Source organism: Peromyscus leucopus, chromosome 20, assembly GCF_004664715.2.
Source record: "Peromyscus leucopus breed LL Stock chromosome 20, UCI_PerLeu_2.1, whole genome shotgun sequence".
NCBI lineage: Eukaryota > Metazoa > Chordata > Mammalia > Rodentia > Cricetidae > Peromyscus > Peromyscus leucopus.
In genome coordinates this window covers 30398945-30420336 of record NC_051080.1, presented here as the reverse complement: position 1 = coordinate 30420336, position 21392 = coordinate 30398945, and the positions used below count along the sequence as shown (strand labels likewise).

General features: G+C 43.3%; 1 protein-coding gene across 27 annotated transcripts in view; it reads left to right on the top strand.

Moving 5' to 3' along the window:
• Ptk2 (protein tyrosine kinase 2) overlaps positions 1-21392 on the top strand; it is a 221195-nt gene that overhangs the window by 175420 nt on the left and 24383 nt on the right. For 25 of the 27 annotated variants that reach the window (XM_028886014.2, XM_037197525.1, XM_037197524.1 and 22 more), the window contains 4 exons: positions 8568-8679; positions 13037-13123; positions 17226-17363; positions 18228-18359. In XM_028886014.2, the coding sequence (XP_028741847.1) occupies positions 8568-8679; positions 13037-13123; positions 17226-17363; positions 18228-18359 (469 nt within the window). Of the gene's footprint in view, positions 1-6627; positions 8024-8567; positions 8680-13036; positions 13124-17225; positions 17364-18227; positions 18360-21392 lie in introns of those variants that run through there. The other 2 variants (XM_028886017.2, XM_037197539.1) reach the window with 2 other exon arrangements.

Here is a 21392-nt window from a genome sequence, read left to right as displayed (position 1 = left end):
TGAGGCTGCTGCATAGTGCTAGCTTATTTGAGGTAAGGTAGAGGGGTGAGGGTGCAAATTTTCAATAAATACCTAAGCTGTGACAAGTCACTTAGTTTTTCTGTAGGAGCAGGATCACAGATACTTTTTTTTTTTTTTTTTTAGGATGAAATGAGACGGTTTAACAAAACCTTCCTTGGTTCAGTGTAGACAACATGGTGTCAGCCTGGTAGGCAGTAGTAACAGCAAAGTTTTTTTCAGATTCAAAGTTACGAGGTACAAATGTTAGAATTTAATATAATTTTAAGGCAAGCCTTTTTTGCTACTGGTACTGGAACAGCTACACAATGTCTTTTTTTTTTTTTTTTTTTTTTTCTTTGCATGGAGGGGGTGGGTTGGAGACAGGGTTTCTGTGTGTAGCCCTGGCTGCCCTGGAACTCACTCTGTAGACCAGGCTGGTCTCGAACTCAGAAATCCGCCTGCCTCTGCCTCCCAAGTGCTGGGATTAAAGACGTGCACCACCATTGCCCAGATACACAATGTCTTAAAGCAGTGTTTTAGCCCTTTGTGGTACTCCACTTGTTCCACTTGGCAAGCTTTGAATCTAGTGCTTGTATTGACTTAATGGTAGAAATTACTGTGCACTTTTTAAAGTAATTCCCAGTTTCAAAGACAGTGTCTCACCAACACTTCCTTAGTCTTCATGCCAATAGGTTCTTTCTTGGTACCATCATCTGGGGGACAGTTATTATCCAAAAGAAAAATCTGTTGTCTGTTTCCCATTGAGCCCTTCTTATCTCTTCAGATGCCTGCAGCATCTTCAGCCTACCCAGAAATGAAATGTAAATAGTCCTTTTGAATTTAGTAGCAATTTCATGCAAAGTTTAAATTATTTCCTCTAAAAATTATGTATCTTACCTAATTATTTCCCTCCATTGGTTCTGCCACACCTAAATAGTCACAGTGTTTCTCTTCCTGGTTATTTGCCCTTATTGTGGCTTTGTGCGTGGTTTGAGGACTTGAATTTCATAGTATTTAATTCTGAGTACTTCCATAGCTCCAGATGAGCGGTTCTCACCTTTCTAAGCCTTTGACCCTTTAATACAGTTCCTCATGTTGTGGGGACCCCTCCCACACCACAGAATTAATTTGTTGTTACTTTGTAATTGCAATTTTGCTGCTATTATGAATCATACTGTGAATATCTGATCTGCTACTCCCAAAGGGTTCATAACCCACAGGTTGAGTACCGCTACTCCAGACCATGTTGCAGGTACTGCTTTCTTAGATTGCACAAATCATCTAAAGGATAGACACCTTCGCCCCTCATCGAAGAGCCTAAGGCCTAGAAGTCATGTGACTTGTCTTAGGCTACACAACTCCCAAAGGGCAGAATCAAGGTTCGTCCTTCTTTACCTTCCAAAAACTCTGTTTTATTGCCCCGTCCACAGTGCACCCATCCTCAAGTTTCCCTATCTCTTCTATATTTATCTCTGCTCTGATCACTACCCGCTGCCTGTCTAATTTGCAGCAGGAGACCTCTGGCCTGATGGAGTGGTATCTCAGCTGTGACTTGCATTTGCTATCTACCACCACCTGAGCCATCTTGTGAACCCCAGGGAAGCCATCAAACTGATCTCCTATGGCTGCCATAGTTCTTTCACAATTTTCTTTCTCCTCATACTCTTTAGTTTGCCTTGATAAAATATACTGGATTTTGTCTTGAGAGTTAGTGTTTCTGGATGCTAATGTCTCTTCCTTTCTGGAAAGTGAAGTACTGGAGTCTTTTCTAGGTGATTTCTCCTATACTTGAGCTTGCCAACAGGGTAGAGAAATTAAATTAGATGGAGAAATGGTACAAGTACAGGAATGTAGGAATATGAAAAATCAAGCATGTAATTTGAGCACATTGGGGTAGAGGCAGAAAGGTTGCAAGTTGAGGCCTGCCTGGTCTACATGGTGAGAACCTATGAGGGTGTGTGGAAGGAGAAGAAAATCCTGAAGCCTGACCAGAAAAGAAATTCTCTGTGGCCAGAGTAGATAGGGCCCTTTGACGCCACCATCTCCTTCACTCTCCTCTCTCAAATTTATGTTTTACTTCTAGTGTTCACTCTGGGAATTGTAACATACATCTTTAACATTTCATTGTCTATGTGGAGTTAATAATCAGACTTCATGAAAATGCAGAGGCCAGGCCAGGTAGTGGTGATGCACACTTTTAATCCCAGCACTTGGGAGGCAGAGGCAGAGGCAGGTGGATCTCTATGAATTGGAGACCAGCCTGGGCTACACAGAGAAACCCTGTCTCGAAAAACAAAAAGGGAAAAAGGAAAAAGGGAAATGCAGAGACCAGTTTACCACCACCTTAATCTATTATGCTCTGTTATTCAACTATATATGTGTATGTATTCGAGAGAGAGAGAGAGAGTGTGTGTGTGTGTGTGTGTGTGTGTGTGAGAGAGAGAGAGAGAGAGAGAGAGAGAGAGAGAGAGAGAGAGGGTGTCACTAGTTCTTTATTCACTGAGCCCTTTCTCCCCCTACCCCCACATTTTGTCTTAAGATACATTGTTTTAGGTCAGGCAGGATATCTCAGCTAGTGTAGGAACTTGTCATGCAAGCCTAGAGACCCGAATTCAATCTTGGAACCCATATAAAGGTAGGAGGAGTGGACCAACTCCACAGAATTTGCCTCTAGCCTTCACACATGCCCACATATAACATCATGTACATACAAATAATATGGAAAATCTTCTAAGGATGTTTTTCTGTATCATTTCTCTCTCATCTCCTTTGTAAATTCCAGCTACATGTTATTTGGGTTGATTTGTTTTGCTCACTTGTTTGTGGATTTTGCTTTTAAGTAAGACAGACTTCACTATAGGGTCCTCAACTCAGAGTTCTTCCTGCCTGCCTTAGCCTCCCAAGTGCTGAGATTATAGGCCTGACTCCTCACAGATGGCTAAACCTTTAATAGTGTCCTCAGGTCCAGGCCCAGCACCTCTTCTGCTGTCAGTGGTCTCCTCTTCTTCTTTCCTCTCCTCCATTCTTTTTTTTCCTGTCTTTCAGCTTGTCATTTCTTCAAGTTCCCTAACTCCTGTCATTTCTGTCCTACCAATCTTCACCTCCTGTTGATTCTATCTCAGATATTGTATTTTCCAGTTGCAGAATTACCACTTAACTCTTCTCACATTTCCTGTTATTTCATTTTAAAATTCTTAACAATTTTTCTCTTATACCCTTGAGCTTCTTTGGAATCATTATCTACTAATTACATTTGAGTTCTCTTTAGAGTCCACTTCCTTCAATTTTTTTTGAAGGTTTTTAGTTGGTTTTTCTCCTTAAAATGAGTCACAGGCCTGGTACTTGTGGTGTGAATGTGAGGACCAGGGTTTAGAGCCCCAGGCCCAGATAAGTATACAAGAGGGAGACAAGATTCCCAGAACAAACAAGCCGACTAGCTGAACCAGCAAGCTCTGGGTTCAAGAGACCCTACCGCACTATATAGGTTGGGAGTCATTGAGGAAGATGCTCACTATCAATCTCTGGCCTCTGCATGCATTTTAGTACACACATACACTACATATACATATATGTGCCAAAAAGGTGTGTTTGTGAGTCACATCTTCATGTTTACTCTAGATTAATTACATCCTGGACATTATGACTAACTGGCTGTGGAAATTCTAGATTCAGTTACATTCCTCTTATGGATGCTTAGATTATATTAAAAAGTATTACCATGACTGACCTCATATTACCAACTCTCCCTATGAGTGAGTGTCACAGGTCAGCTCTCTTGCTCTTTCAGCCCTTATTGGGCTGCCTGGAGTCTGTATACATGGATAGCTCTAGGGTCTGTCAGAGATATTAGCAAAATTTCTACTCAGAAATTGAGCATGACTTTCCAGCTTTCTTCTTTCTGAGATTCTTCCTTCATTTTCGATCACCTGTGTTTGTTCCAAATTCAGCTCTCTGTTCTTCAAGCCCAGAGGACCCAGATCCACCTTCTAGCTGTCTGCCATGAAAAACTGGGGTCTACCCAGCTGCATGTCAGCTCCTTGCCACTGCTGGTTGTTCAAAAAGATGGTTGTTTGTCTATCCAGAGTTCCAGTGCAGTGATCTGGATCCAAGAAAGCTTTTAGACGCACCTAAAACTAGGAGAACACTGTGCCAAATAAGATATTAATAGAAGTGCTTTTCTTTTTTTAATTAATTAATAATAGTATTGGGGCTAGAGAGGTGGCTCAGCTGCTAATAGCACTGTCTGGTCTTTCAGAAGACCCAAGTGCAATAATTCTCAGTACCCACACAACCGTCTGTAACTCTAATTCCAATTAATCTGACATCCTCTTCTAGCCTCCATAGGCACACACATGGTAAACAGACCTACATGCAGACAAAATGCCCATACACATAAAAGAGTTAAAGTATTTTAATTAGAAAAACAACCAACCTTGAGGTGGTTAATAGAGCAAGTGAGCAACAGAGCCTATTTCACACTGTTTAAGTTACGTCATCAGAGAAGAGACAGTTACTGGGTGCCAGCACCACTGGAGCAGTCTGTCTGCTCTTACAAGCCCAGCTCAAGCTGTAGACTTGTTTCCTGCAAGGACACCCCCAGGTTGTAGAAAGGTCAAGTCCATTCCTTTGTGGTGAGGCAGTGTTTAGTAACTGTAAGAGATCATGTTTCAGAACTGCTGTTCCTGTGAACTTGCCAGAGCAAGCCCTTCCCCTAACCTTTCCCTTCGGATTTACTGCTGCTCTTTCTCTGGGTATTTTCCAGACCCACTTAAAAAACCCAGACTGAGTTTGTATCCAAAGCAAATGTTGTGATCCCAACCCTTTGTTTTGGTGATTAGAGTTCAATTCTTTTTTAAAAAAAGTTTTCCTCATATCAGATAAAGCAAAGTGTGTATTATCTTTAAAAATAAATGTTTTATAATTTCTAAGGGAAAAGTTTGTACCACAGTAACCCATAGCGACCCATCGCATAGGTACTTCAGAGATGAAATGGGGCCAGGGATGGCACATGTGAGGCCTTGGGTTCTATCCCCAGTACCACAAAAGAGTGAAAGGGAGGTGTAAAAGTTCCTTCTTTTCTAGTGGCTTTAAGGCAGGAAGAGCATGGAACCAATTTGGATTTACTTGTATGTTCATCTTTCACTCTTGTGTTTCTCCATCGTGGTGCTTGCTCTTCTTAATTGTGAGTGATAGAACAACTTGCTAGGGAAAATAGCTCCCCAGTGTTACCTTTTCCTTTGGGGAAGCAAAGGAATTTGAACCCCAGCCACCAAGACCGTGTGGCCTTCAGCATTTATGAAACATTCTTGGCTAGGGACTTGTTCTTCTCTTGGAAACATGGGTATAGCAGACCACTTCATTGTTCTGCATCCATTTGGTTGCTCCGAAGATGAAATGAGAAGATTCCTGGGCTTGCCCGCCAGTGGGGTTGTGAGGCCAAGGAAGAAAGTCAGAATAGTTCTTACAGTCTCTGTGGCTTTGACAGTGAGTTGGCTGCTTTGGTGACTTCTTTCTTCTCAAATGAGGAAAACAAGAAATAAATTTAATATTAAATAAAATTCTCCTTTCCCCTTTCAGGACTCTTTTCCTAGTTGTGGTCTGCAAATAAGTAGGCATAATCATCAAGTTTTCTAAGTGACAAGTTTTTCTTGTTCCATCCATTTCCAAGTTAACAACTTGTAAACCTCCATCCAGGAAAAACCATGGGCTCACTGCCCATGTACATTAGGCAGCTAAAAGCTTGCCAGTGGAATGTATCACTATTAAAAATATTGTGAGTTTGGGAAAATATGCTGCAGTTTGACCTCCATGACCCTAACGTCCTCCTTTGCTGCCTTGACTCTTAGCAGCTGCAGAGAGTGACTCTGTAGGGGCCCCATCTGTGGGCTAGCCACCCAATGTCAAATAGATCTTTAGGGTTTATTTATATTCCTGGCTTCTCTGAACAACAAGTTATGGATTCTCAGGAGCATTTGATAGGGCTATTTCTGTGTGAGAGTGAATGTTGAGCTGGAAAGAATAGCTTCTCAGTTATCTTTGCACTCTTTGAGACAAAAGTCTGGCATGCTTGATCACACATTGGAGCCTCATGAGTGTGCAGATGCTCTTTAGTTGCCCAGGAGGGCTTTGGCCATGCAGGAACAACACAGAAAGCTTACCCTGTATGATTAGGCATTGAAAGGAAGATTCAGGCAGTACATTCAAGGTGATCAGAGAAGTGGAGCAGTAACTGTAGACAGAAGAGACTGGCCTGGTGGAGTCTGAGAACATCCTGATAGCAAGGCCCCTCCCAGCAACTATTAGAGGTCTCAGCAGATAGGTGGACAGTAGGTAATCGATTTCATAAAGCATGTAAAATAGAAAGCCTTGGGGACTTTCATTGCTTGAAAGAAAGGTCCCACTTAGCCTTCTTGCCGCCTGCCTATATTTTAGTTTGGTTCAAAAAGTAAAAGAAAGAACTTTAAGTTTTTTACCTTGATTTTGTTGGGCTTTTTGGTATTTTACAGCTGTAAAGTGCAGCCAGGTGGTGGTAGTGCACACCTTTAATCCCAGCACTCGGGAGGCAGAGCCAGGCGGATCTCTTTGAGTTCGAGGCCAGCCTGGTCTACAGAGCGAGATCTAGGACAGGCATCAAAACTACACAGAGAAACCCTGTCTCGAAAAACAAACAAACAAAAAAAGCTGTGGAGTGTCAGGATCTGTTATCTAGTGTTGGTGAAAGAGAGCAGTGCTCTGGAGATCTTACCAGAACGTGCCCCTCTCTGGTTTCAAACTGGACCTCCATCCCATTGGCCATCTCCAAGAAAGTGGTCTCTAACCAGCTGTGAGCCCAGGTCAGTACCCCCTTTCCCAGACAGTGACCTACTCTACACAAGTCTCCACTCATCCCTACACACGCCCTCCCTTAGCCTTGGGGAAGCTCTGATCTGGGAACCTAAGTTGAACTGCCCATGTTCCAACTAGTGAGCTCATGAAGCCCAGTGAAGCTGTACTAGCTCTTGTTGAAATGATGCATGTTCTGAGTGTGGCAGTGCATTAAAAGGCACATGTCAATGGCTGTATCGCAGGCCTGTGAAAATTGACTGAGGACTTAGAGATAGGAGTGTGGGTGAATTTGCCAAGACATAGTTGCCCTTTTATACTTTAGAGTCTTATTGTATTTTGACCCTTGTGGGCAAGGTAGCTATTGGCTGCTGGGGACATTACTTGATGAGAAGTTGTGATAGTTTTATCCACTTTAGAAAGTTTCTCAGGTTTCAGAGCCTGTAAAGAGAAGGGAATAATAAAGATTGAACCCAGGGCCTTGTACATTTGTTAGGCAAGTGCTCTTCCACTAAGCTGCATCCTGTGCTGCTGAGGAATTTTTAAATTTTAAGGTAACTTGGTGTATATGTGTTTGTTCTACTGCTCCTCCTAATGGGTACAAAAGGAAACCAGAGTCCTCTTGGAGGAAGGCTGGGCCTCATGACTGAAACTTTTTTAAAGAGACAGTGGATCTTTTCTTTGAGAACAGTCCCTTTTCCTTTGAGAGAAAACCTTCTTTAACATGCTGCAGTGGTGGCTCGCTGACTCAAGGCCAGCTATGGAATGAATTTTGTCTGTCTGTTCCTGATTCGGGAAGTGACTGAGAGGAGCAGGCTCCAGCCTCTAGCCGGCAGGAATGTCTTTTTAAACAGTCAGGCAGATTCCCAGATTAGAAGGAGTCTATGCAGCTGATGTCACTATTTCCTGAGTAATTCTGGGTGGTTATTTACTGTATCTGGCTGCCAAGGGCCAGAATCTGTGAATGAGCCTCATTATTAGGACTCCAGGTTGCAGGCATGGAGGGAAGAGCCGATTGTTGCTACAGTTAAGGCGAAGATTTCAAAGACCTGCCGCCTACCAAGCCCCAGGGAGGCGGTGAGGAGTAGGGGAGCTGGCCACGCTCCCTGGGCTGCATTCTAAGGCGTTTACAGGATGGCACACAGCCAGGACTGAGACACCGCCCGTATTGCCACGGAGGCCGCTGTGCAGCCTGGTGGTGGTAAGTGGGGCGTTTCTAGCTTAGAGCAGGCAGTGCCTTTAGAAGCACCTGTAAGTACTGGTGCAGGTTTCCTTGTTTTCTTGATGCAAAAGTTAGTATACTATTGTACTGAACTAGTGGGGAGATCTTGGCCCCCTGTGAGTTGATCACCATGTGCTGGTGAGTTGGAGCTATGTGGGAGTCTGTTTTCATGCAATCTGCCAGAGGCATGTAGCTACTTGATACAGAGGTGCTTGGGATCTCTCAGGGTCCTTCTGTTCTGCGCAGGATAAACTCCAGTGTGCATACAGTTCATCTTGTTTGGTCTTTGTTTCATCAGGATCTTTTTCTTACCAACCATCTGTCTTACCTATGGCTTTTATTTAAATACACTTGCCAGTTGTTCTAGAATCCTTTTGTGTAGGGCTAGAAACCTGATCACTTTGTGTATGTAGGCTCCTTTCTCTGTGACTGTCTTCTACTGGGAGTAACTGGTGTCCCATAGATGAGTAGGGGCGGGTGATTGGCTGTCAGCTCCCCTTAACACAATGTGTTGTTTCTCCAGCACAATCCTGGAGGAAGAGAAGGTTCAGCAAGAAGAACGGATGAGGATGGAGTCCAGAAGACAGGCGACCGTGTCCTGGGAATCTGGAGGGAATGATGAAGCACCACCTAAGGTAGCTGGCACTCCCGCCCCAGCTTTGAGAGTCCTCTTGAACTGCAGTCTCTGGGAGTAGACTGTTGCTGTGCGACCAGCCCCTAAGCCATTGGAGGAGTAGGCACTGTAACATACTTACCCTCTTCTCTATAATTGCTCAGTGTGCAGCTCACCCTGTAGAAGCTGGGGAAACCAGCAGAGACTTGCTGTGAAACTGCCTTTGCTTCTTTGTGGTGCTCCCAGGAGGTTTGGGTGGGACTTACACTTCTCTTGTTGGCAAGAGAATTAGAGATCTCCCAGTCAGTCAGGGTTAAAACACCAGACTAGACCACAAGCACTAAGGGTTTGCTGTATTTCAAATAAGCACCCTTTCATCCACCTACACCCCTTTTGCTTTGGTTTTGCTGGAGCCTCAGGTGCTGCTTCTGAGTTGTGGCTGCTGGCTAGGTGGTGGAGGGACACTGCATTTGCTCTCAAGCTTTGTCACATTCGGCATGACATGACACCTGGCCTTCTCTTGTCATCTCCTCTAACCTAGGGAGGAAGGCTGCTGCCTTTTACAATAGCTGGACAGTAGGTGAGGGTTTGGGACCCAGATGACCTCTGCCACTTTGCACACAGTAAAAAAGTCTTCACTTCCCTTTGATTTTGGATGGGGTAGACTCTTTATACACCAACTTGAATAAGTAATCTAATTCAGACCTTTTTCTGAAAAGTAAAAGGATAACAGGCTTTTTTTTATTTTTTAAAGTTGTTCCCTGCTATATGATATACTTTGTTAGCTAAAAAATTATTTTGTTTCGAAAAGTAGGAATCTGGTAACACAGAAACTGTGTGAGTATTGTACCAGGTGTTTTATCATGGTGTCTGAAGTCATATGGCAATCTCGTGTTGAGCTGTGAAGTAGTGAACCTGGCACTCCCTGGAAGTGAGCATAGGTGGTGAGCTCAGATCAGTCTACAAAAATCCTCATCAACCTAGTTCTTCACAGAGGGCAAAACCCACCACCTGAGGGAGTGATACTTTGAGACAGGCATTGAAGAACCAGATGTTGTTCCCAATTTAACAACTGCAACAACAAACTTTTTCCTTACCTACAGAAAAGACACCAACATTTCATCCCAGACCTAATGGCCCTCCATATGGGCTGTTTACCATTTGTGTGTGAGTTTTTGTTTTCTTTTGTCTTAATTTGATTGGGGGATTTTTGTCTTTTGCCTCCTGCCTCAACCTCCCGATTTCCTGTGACAATTGCAAAGTAGTCCCATATTGGGAGGCAAGAGAAATCTAATCACTTAGTTCTCAGGCCTGGGGTCAAGCAAATCTCTTCATTTGAGGCTTGGCTGGTAACAGTCTAATGAATGACAGGGTGCATTATTCTAAACCTCGTTCTCTTAGTTTATAGGACGGAGATGTTAGTACTCCTGCCTCTTGGAGACCTTGTTGGAAATGCACCCCGTGGCACTTCTCTAAGCTAAGAGTAGCTCTGCCACAGAGTTCAAACTGCCAGTGCCTAGGTATCTTTAACTTTTCCTAATAATCTGTTGGGTTTTGGGGGTTTTTTGGTTTGGTTTTGGGGTTGTTGGTTTTTTATTTTTTTGAGACAGAGTTTCTCTATGTAATAGCCCTGTCCTGGAACTCTCTCTGTAGACCATGCTGGCCTCGAACACGCGGAGATCTGCCTGCCTCTGCCTCCCGAGTGCTGGGGTTAAAGGCGTGCGCCACCACTGCCCAGCTATTTTTCATTTTGACAGATTTATTTTAAATTAGGCTCATGTGGTAGAGGTGGTTTGGCTTCTTCTGGATCGTAAGTAAAAAGTCTAGCTCATAAGTTTTTGAGTATCCTTCCTGTGTGTACTCAATTCCCCCACTGGTGGTGTTTCCAAATTCACATTCTGAGGCATTCTTCAGGATTCTTTTCACCCCCACCCTACCCCACCCTCGCCCATTTATTTGTTTAAAGCAGAGGTCAGTTAAATGCTGCCTGAGCCAGTTCATTGCACTTTTGTTAGAACACAGCTTCACGCACTCATGTGACCATTGTGTAGGCCTTCGGACCAAAGATGGTCTCCTAGTCCTGTTTTACTACTTTGACAGTTGAATGAGTGGGACTATTAGTCAGTGTCAACAAACTTCACCAGTAAACACTATATCCCCACCACCATCACCATGCTCATACCCTAAAAAAAACTCACAGAGCAGCCCTGATGTAGTGGTGCCATGTCGAGTGAAGGCCTGTCCAGCATGCACAAGAGGAACATGTTATTTAGATTGGTGAATTTGATGGACATTTTCTCATAAAATAAAGGGAGTAAAAGCCCTCACTTCAATGAAAACCATTCCTAAAACTTTAATTTTCAAGCAAAAATTCTAATTGTGAGTAACTTAGCGCCTTGACCATGATAATTTCCAGGTTGATAGGCTGTTTTGGAGGTGTCACAGCAATGTTAACACGTGATTGTTAGAAGTTATTGTGTTAACTTCCTGGGAGATACAGACAGACATCTGTTCACTCCAGAGAGGGCTTCAATGATCAAGTCCAGCTTGCTAGACCAGGTGATGTCTTGTTCTTACAGAACTGTCACAGTCCTTTCTCACCTGGCTGTCAGGAGTGCAGGGCAAAAGAAGGGAGCTGGTACGTGCAGAGGCCTGAGGCAGAGATATCCTAGCTTACTTGCTTTAAGGATGTGACTCATGCTGGATGGATGGTTCAGGAGTTAAGAGCACTTAGTGTTTTTGGAAAGGACCTGGGTTTGATTCTCAGCACCTAGATGGCAGTTCACATCCATTGACAACTCCAGCCCCAGGGGATCTGATGCCCCCTTCTTACCCATAAAGGCACAGACACACACATGGTGCACATGCATATATGCAGGCAAAACATTTATATGCACAAAGTAAATCCAAAAATCTTTTAAAAGAATGACTCACTGTGTGATGTTTAGTAGAGGTTTTACCTTGTTCAGGTTGATTTCTTTCATGTTATTTTTTATTTGATGAAGCATAAATGTATTTATTAAAAGAGTAGAATTGTGGCACAGATTTGGGGTTTCCACTAATGTCGACTGTGCGAGCCTTCTTGCATCACCTGACTATTCTGAGCCTATTTAAAGTACAGTGTAAGGATGGTGATATGACTTTACAACATTGTTGGCAGAATGAGCCATTCATTGTATACAGGATACACTGCATAAGCCACAAGTGTGTGTTTTCTGAGTGTTTTATATGCCACTTTCTACATTTAAGTGGATACTATCATACAGCTGTTGCCCTGTCTTGAATTCAGAGGCCTGTCCCATACAGTTAATGCACTACATCATTTTCTTAATCATCACCTTCCTGGGCTGTTTGATTCTGTTTAGCCACTCATTAGTTGGCAGAAGATATTGCTCGCCCTTTCTAACTGTTATAAGCAGTGTTCTTAAGAACAGTATTTGTTATGTGGACTTAAATCCTCATTTCTCAGGTGGGTTTGCTGGGTCTTAGGGTAATTCTATATTTTGTTTTCTCAGATCAGCTAGTACTCTACATATCAGCTGCTCCATTTTATGTTCCCAGCAGCAGTACACTAGGCTGATTGCTCTACCGCTTGCCTCACTTTTATTTGTGTCTTCCTTATTACTCTCCTAGAGGTCATAATACAGTCACTCATTGTGCTTTGGAAATTGCCCAAAGGTGCTAGGCATCTTTTTTGAGTCAGTCTGTATTCTTTTGGGGTCTATTCTGTGTTGCCAGCTTTGTCCACTCTTATCAGATGGCTGTTATTTTAGTACTCACTGTGGGAACTCTTGTCGTGCTGAGTACTTTTTTTTTTTTTTTTTTTGGTTTTTCGAGACAGGATTTCGCTGTGTAGCTTTGCGCCTTTCCTGGAACTCACTTGGTAGCCCAGGCTGGCCTCGAACTCACAGAGATCCGCCTGGCTCTGCCTCCCGAGTGCTGGGATTAAAGGCGTGCGCCACCACCGCCCGGCAATGCTGAGTACTTTTAATCTTCAGTTTGACCTCCCTCCTATGCTGCCACCTGCAACACAAGCTTTTCATTTTGGTGATATAAATTTTATATATGATTTCCCTTTTGTCCATTGAGTTTTTAGTGTCATACCCCTCCCACTCCCCATCAGGTGATTGAAAAGATTTGCTCCTGTTCCCTTCTAATGCTGTTACAGTTGGACCTCTTAGATTTAGGCTGTGAATCATTTTGAGTTAACTGTCAGGTAAGTTGTGGGGAAGGGTCAGTTGTTGAAGACTCTTCCCTTGCTGAAGTGTCTTGGCTTCCTTTGATTGTTCAAATTGTATTAGCAATATCTTTACTGTGAGACATTGTTTTTTCAGAATCAGAAGACTCATCCTTCTGATGCTTTGTTGATTTGTTCACAGCCCAGCAGACCTGGTTATCCTAGCCCAAGGTCCAGTGAAGGATTTTACCCCAGCCCACAGCACATGGTCCAGACCAATCACTACCAGGTATGAGTTGTTACAGATATACAACATGTTACTTGGCTGGTCAGCACTTACGTGGTAGGAAGAAGCTGAATTCATTTCTGTTCTCTGGTTTGTCTATTTATTTTGGTGAGTGGAAGCTAAGAAGCTAGTCGCCTTGGTCTTTGCCTTGACTTTCATGCCCTTCCAACCTCACACAGGCTTACAACATTCATCAGTCACATCTTAAAGCAGGCAGGCCAGCCTCTGTGGCAGTACTTAGATCCATTCTCTCCCGCCTGCCTCTAAGGGGCAAGGCAGAATGAATACTGAACTGTAGTTTTTCCAGAAGACAAAAATGAAATATAAAGCACTGTAACTGGAAATGAAGGCAGATGAGATAAATGGCCTGCAGATGAGTGTGTGGAGGAGTGCTGGGTATGGAGCAGCCATCCGGGAGCACAATAGTTAGCCAAGGGAAGAACATTAACATTGAACTGTAATCCCTGGATAGGCCCCATTGTTAAAGAATGCTAACACCGTAGTGTCAATGGACATACCATGGCCCCATTCTTTAGAAGGCATCTTTGTGCCCTTCCCAGCCAGTCAACCTAGTCCTAGAGGTCACCACCCTTTTGATCTCTGTTACCTGACTAACAGGGGTGTGTTTTGCCTGTTATGGAGTCTGATGTAAGTGAAGTGGGGTGTGTGCTTGAGGGGTCAGGTTTTTGTCTGTGACAGGGTTTACTGAGGACATTCCAAGGGTTCCTGAGAGCAGGTTTACATAAAGGACTCTTAGGCCAATATGAACAAAAAGTGCTTAGCCAGTACTAAGGTCCTAGGGGAGAAGGTAGGCACTGCTTCTTAATAGAAAACAAAAGGCCATAAGTGGTAGTCTAGGAAAATGGGTTACTGGGTAAGTTTCAGACTCTGTATACAGTGTGTCACTCTCCACACACTCATGTACAGCCAAAGAAGATTCCCATCACTAGGAACTAATTGAAAGGTGATCGGTCAGACCTGTGTTCTGGGAGACACTGCTTCATGATAGCCACCCTCTGGAGCACGGAGAATAGGTCCCCAAGTTTATTCATCTACTATCTAGGCACTTAGAACATGAAAAGGAAGTCCGCCACTCCTCCTGGAAGGATGCATAGTGGAGTATGTTCCAGCTCAGCAAAAGAGCTGAATCTCTGATCAGAACAAAGATCAGAGCAGTGGGAGGTGTGTGGATAGGCTAAAGAAGGCAAACTCACTTCTGACTAATGATAGACTCTAGGTGCTGGCACACAGCACAGCCACCCTGCAGAAGAGCCAGGGGCCTACCTACCTGGCTCTTCTGGAAGTTAGTGCTCAGCTGACCCTGACCCTGAGGGGGAAATAGACAGCAGCAGCATCTGCTTTCTGGGGTAGCTAACGGTTCTGTGTGTCGTCACAGGCATGCAGGAAACTGGACAGCCTTGAGGACATGTTTGCAAGGGTCTGATCCCACTACTTTGGAAGCCCCTGAGGGTTATTTAGAAAACTGCAGTAAGTTACACAGAACCTCTTCTTTCTAAAAATTTTTGAAAGTTCTGTTAATAGTGTAGGACTTTTTAATCCAAAAAAAAAAAAAAAATAGTGGTGTGGGGGCTGGAGAGATAGCTCAACAGTTAAAAGCACTTACTGCTCTTGCAGAGGACCCAGGTTTGGTCCCCAGCACCCACATCAGGTGCTTACAACTGCTGGTAACTGTAATTTCAGGGAATCTAACCCCCTCTTCTGGCCTGCATGCAAGTGATGCACATACAGACAAGCAGGCACATGCACACACATAAATATATATAAAAGTAGAAAAAAAAACAGTGGTGTAGCACTAGTATCCAGTAGGATTTTTTTTATTAATTAGATACTATCCCTGGGAAGTTTGAGCATTTACCAGTGCTCAGGGACCTAAATGTGGACAAACCTTTGCTGAAGGACAGACATGTTGATATTTGGGAATGTGAATTTCAACATGCATTTATCTCATCTTACCAAGTAACTGGCAGCTCTGGCCATATGACATCCTGAGTCTGCTCCCTGTTCTCTCAGTTGAAGAGAAGCCATTTCAGGAGATCTTCTGCTTTCCTTGTGTCTGGGTTTTGTCATCATGTCCCCCTGAACATTCTCTCTGAAATAGAAGCAATGGCCTCTCCCACCACCATCAGCCTCTTGTTCACTGGAGAAAATCATTTTGGATTTTTGTTGTGGTTTTTATCCTTGTTTGGAGTGAGTTTGGAACTTTGAGGGCTTTTTGAAAAGGTCTCACTATGTTGCCATGGCTGGCCTGGAACTCATAATGTACACTCCTAGAGATTTGCCCGCTTCTTCCCCTCAAGTGCTAAGATCAAAGATGTGCATCACCACACCTGGCATGTTTGGAAGTTTGGGGACAGGATCTCATTATGTGACTGTAAGCTAGCCTGGGACTCACTGTGTAGATCAAGCTGGCCTCAAACTTCGGATCTCCTGCCTCTGGCTTACAAGTGCCAGGAATATAGGCCATATGCCACCATATTCATCTCTGCTGTTTGGTGGGGTTGTGTTTTGTTTGTTTATTTGTTTGTTTTTTTGAGACAGGCTCTTACTTTGAAGCCCAGGCTGGCCTCAAAGTCTTGGCCTCTTGCCTTAGCTTCCAAGTGCTAGAATTACATGCTTTCAGCATGATGCCCAGCAGATATTTCATGGTTGCTGTAGCTCTTGTTAGGGCATGATGTTGAGTTGGGGAGGAAAGGGAAATTCTGGAACTGAACATGAAACAACTGTATTGTGGCTCCTATTGCCTTCATATCCAGTGACCTTGAGTACTTCTATGATGTACAGATTCCAAAATGAAATAATTTCTTCTTTTAAGAGCATATGGTGTGGAAACTGGGTGGTGGTGGCACACGCCTTTAGTCTCTCAGTGCTTGGAAGGCAGAAGCAGGTGGATATCTGTGTTTGAGGCCAATCTGGTCTACTGAATGAGTTCTGGAACAGCCAGAGCTACACAAAGAATCCTGTCTTGAAAAACAAACAAAAAAGAGTGTGGTGTGGGTGTGTGTCCGTGTCCATGCACACTTGTCCTTGTGTATGTAGGTTTATGTGGAGGTCAGAGGACAACTTTGAGTGTCACCTTCAGGAATGCCATCTTCCTCCTCCTTTCATTGGCCCAGAGTTCACCAATTAGCATAGACTATCTGGCCACCAAGCCTCAGGGATCCCCATCACTGGCATTACAAGTGTGTGTCACCATGCCCTGCATTTTTACCTGTGTTCTGGGAATCAAACTTAGGTCTTCATGCTTGTAAGGCAACCTTCACCAACTGAGTTAGCACTCTCGCCTCAGAAGTGACTAACTCCTTATGTCCTGGGATATGCTCAGATTCATTGTCTAATGCAGAAGCAGAAAATTGTCTTACCTGAAAGTTTCTTTAAGCACCCATTTCTGGACTAGAGAGATGCCTCAAAGCTTGGTGCTCTTGCAGAAGACTCTAGTTCAGTTCCCAGCATCTACATCAGACAGCTTACAACTACCTGTCTGATGCCTCTGGCCTATGTGCACCTGTATTCTGATGTACATACCCACACAGAAACATATATAATTTTAAAATAATAAAAGTAAAACAAAACAAAAAACGCATCAGGGCACTGGTGACACACACACGCCTATAGTCCCAGCACTCAGGAGGCAGAGGCAGGTGGATCTCTGAATTTGAGGTCAGCCAGGGCTTCACAGAGAAATCCTGTCTAAAAACAAACAAACAAACAAACAAAAAACTTCGTTTATGTGCCCTATCAGCTACCTGCATTCCTGAGCTCCTGGTCACCTTCTTCTATGTTTATTCTGAGTTCATAGTTGATCATATCTCAGTATTCTGTTTCTATCCTGTACTTGAGGACCCTTGTGATTATATTGGACCCACCCAGATAATTTGAGTCTCCAGTTGTGCCCATGATTTAGAGGCACATCTATAAGGTCCTTTTTGTCAAATCAGAGAATAGACATGTTCAGAGGATCAGAGCTTGAATCTGGGGCCTTTTCTGCCTACTGTGTGTTCTCCTTATTAGGAGTTGTTTGGTTTTGGGCATCTAGCAGAAGCTCTGTTCTATCAGAAGCTTACACTGCCTCCTGAATCACTCACAGGTCTCTGGCTACCCGGGTTCCCATGGAATCCCAGCCATGGCTGGCAGCATTTACCCAGGTCAGGCATCTCTTCTGGACCAGACAGAATTGTGGAATCACAGACCTCAGGAGATGTCCATGTGGCAGCCCAATGTGGAGGTAAACAGAGTGTTCTTGCTATAGCCAGTTAACAGACAAAGTGTGGTTTAAGTCACCTGTTACTTATAAATCTGAAATTGCTTAATTGTGATTATTTAATTCTAAAATCTAGATACCCCATTTAGCCAATTATATCAGTCCATACCAAGAATTCTAGATGAGGCAAGAGGAGTTCCAGGCCAACCTGAGCTGCATAGCCAGGCCTTGTCTCAAACAAAACAAAGGCTAAAGCGTTGATTCAGCAAATAAAAGCACTTTATCAGGGCAAGCCTGACAACCTGAGTTGATCCCCAGTACACACTGTGGAAGAAGAGGACCAAGTTCTGAAAGTTTTCATCTAACTCCATCCACATGTATGGGTACACATATATAGTAATAATAAAGGCAAATGTAGGGGGCCGGAGAGATGGCTTAGAGGTTAAGAGAACTAGCTGCTCTTCCAGAGGTCCCGGTTCAGTTCCCAGCACCCACATGACAGCACGTAACTGTCTGTAACTCCAGTTCCAGAGGGCCTGACACCCGCACATAGACATATATACAGTCAAAACACCAATGCACATAAAAATAAATAAATCTTAATTAATCTTTAAAAAAGAGAGAGAGAGAGATGCCCCTTCTACTCAGTCTTTTCCAGTTTTATGTTTCTACCCTAAGTGCTAATGTATTCTTTTGTGTGTTGAACAGTTTCTTAGAAGCAGCCCATATACATGAATATTAGACACAGTAAATCTCAGCCTTCAGAGAGATGGCTAAAATATGTCCACCGCTCTTTGACTTAACAGTTTTGAAAGACCCACAGCACAAAGTAGGAATATGAGAACGGACTCAGTAAACTCAATGTTCTGTTGACAATGTCTTTTCCAGGACTCAGCAGCTTTGGACCTTCGAGGGATGGGTCAGGTGCTTCCCCCTCACCTGATGGAAGAGCGGCTAATCCGACAGCAGCAGGAAATGGAAGAGGACCAGCGCTGGCTGGAGAAGGAAGAGCGATTTCTGGTAACCATGCTGCAGAGCACTCAGCCCCATCCACGCCTACCTCACACACTACTGCAGAACTCTTGTTTCTAAAGCAAAAGGCTTACTTTACATCTGGTCTCAACCCTTGCCATCATGAGCTGTTTGTTATTTTTTATGATATTTTAGGAATCCATTTCCAGAATTTTGTAGTGTATTATGGCTCAGAGATCTCTTTGTTTTTTTTTTCCATTGCCACATTATTTACACAGAAAATGTTAGTGTGAAGGTAAAACTTTGATCTCAGCCCTATAGACGTGTGCTAACATAGCTGCAAGTCCTGTCTGCCTACTGCCCCTGCTGTAGCATGTCTGACAGATGTATCTGGACCTTGAAGAGAGTGGTCTTTCAGGCAGCTCTTGCTGACAGCCTCATTCAGAAGTCCCTTAGGGACAGAGAGCTCTCTGTCTGATCCTTCTGGATTGCTGAGTCCTTGCCTCAGCACTGGGGTTTGTGAGACTTGTTCTTTCTCCTCTACAGCCCTAGAAAAAAAAATGTAGCTAGAAAGAACCAGGGTTCCTGCTGCTTCCACAAAGTCTTTCTTAGTAGTTTTACCTGGGGAACCCAAACCTGGCTTCTCATGCTTTGGCTGAGTCATTATTCACCAATGTCACATGCATTGATTAGATTTTGTCAGTTTGATACAGGCTAGAGTTACTTGAGAAGAGGGACTCTCAGTTAAGAAAATTCTGTAGACAATTCTGTAGTGCATTTTAATAATGATTGATGTGAGTGGGCCCAGCTCACTGGGTGCAGTGCCACCCTCAGGAGGTGGTCTCCAATCGTGTAAGAAAGCAGGCTGAGCAATCTATAGAGAAAAAGTAGCACTCCTCCATGGCCTCTGTCTCAGTTCCTGCCTCCACATGGAGCCTGACCTGAGAGTTAAAAGCTGAAATAAACCCTTTCCTCCCCAAGTTGCTTTTGGTCATGGTGTTTTATCTTAAATAGAAACCTAAGATACCACCTTAGTGTTGCCCTTTATGCTAAGAGACAAGGTACAGAGAGGGCAGGAGCCAATTCTTGTCCTAAACTCTTTGAGGTCTATGGCAGGAAGCATTGAAATCAACCAGTGGTGGTATGAAAGGTAGTGGTTTCAAGCTGTACTCTGCAGACTTCATCAAGGTGTGATTCTAACTTCGTTCGTTGGATATAGTTTTCTCTTTTTAAGAGGCGGGAGGTGTCTGCACTGTGTTGACAATTGAATCCAGAGTCTCATGCATCCTAGCTAATTGCTCTAACACTGATCTACACAGGTTAAAGTACACTCCACCAGCTTGAATGCAAAGGCAGCTCTGTTTAAACTAAAGTTAAAACAGTGAATGCTTTTACACTTAAGCTGGTGGAATGTGCTTTATTTAGCCTGTGCAGACAGCTAGTGCATTGAGTGTACTCTTGGAGAAGTCCTAGGGCCAACTAAGGGAACAGCCAGCAGTTGCGCACATGAGAGCCAGAGCACACTGGGAAGGTTCTGTTTTTCAGTATTTGTTTTTTGTTTTTTGGGTTTTTTTATTACATGGGGGGGGCATGGCTTGAGTGTGCTCTGGCATGTCTGTGGAGGTCAGAGTACAACTTGGAGTCATGCAACCAGTGGATGGCCTCAGGTTATTGGGCTTGGAGGCCTGATACCTTTACTTGATGAGACGTCTTGCCAGCCCTCAGTCTTATTTCTCTTTCAACCTCAGTTGCAGCACATACTTCATATTTCAAATGTCTGCCTCTTCAGAACAGTACATCGTCTCTTAACACATGTTCTTAGCAAAGTTAACAGTGAGAAATAGGACAGTAAACAGTAGCAATATTGCTTATATTCATATGGCATTTTTCTATATAATGTTCCTGTATAAGTCATTCAGTTTTCACAGGTACCCTGTACAATTAGGACATGTTAATCTTAATCTTTTGTCCAACCCCTTGGGTGTCATGTGTGCCTCAGAATTCACTGGTTGTTTTTTTTTTTTTTCAACCACTAAGAAACTTAATGTATGACACAAGTTATTGTTTTAATTCTCCATTAAACTACCAGAGTCAACCATTAACATTTCTTTTTTTTTTTTTTTAAGATTTATTTATTATGTATACAGAAGAAGGGTGCCAGATCTCATTACAGATGGTTGTGAGCCACCATGTGGTTGCTGGGAATTGAACTCAAGACCTCTGGAAGAGCAGTCGGTGCTCTTAACCTCTGAGCCATCTCTCCAGCCCAACCATTAACATTTCTACACAAAATACAAATACATTACAGGGAAATAAAGATAATTTATTTTTATTTGGTCAGGTCTTACTACTAAATCAGATACCTTTAAACTAAAAAATGCAAGTTTAGATTTTGGGAGTAAGGCTGAATAAATGGACTTGTGTTTCTTCATTGAGGTAAGGTGCAGATGCAGAGCAGTGGTGTGTCAGCATTGGGAACCTATGCTCCATGCAGAGTGGCCCTCCAGTGTTGCTGCATATTCTTCTTTGTGGGACTGGGGTTTACCATGCTGAGCTGTCATGTTTCTTATCACATGGATTTACACTTTATATCCCTTTGAAGAAAAAGAGTATCCTATATTTTCAGGATCTTCAATTAGTTAAGGCAGATCTAGGTTTTAAGTCATGCAACAAAATAATAATAATAGTAGTTGTGGTTTAATTCTCCTAATCTGAGTAGTCAATTTGGGAGTGAATCTAAGAATACACCCATTGTTCCCTGACCTATATCGTAAGCTTTTTTTGTCCAGAAAGCCTCCCCACCGTGTACACACACATACACAGCATATATTGCATTTTATTTGTTTGTTTATTTGTTTGTTTGTTTATTTTTCAGAGCTGAGGACTGAACCCAGGGTCTTGCACTTGCTAGGCAAGCGATCTACCACTGAGCTAAATCCCCAACCCCATATGTTGCATTTTAAAAAGAAATTACTTGAATTTGCTGATAGGTTTCAGTGCAGGTTTGGTGTATGTGGCTCCACTGAGCAGAGGTTTGCTGCTGGTCACTGTGAAATGCTGTCACCAGGTTTCTGTGCCAAC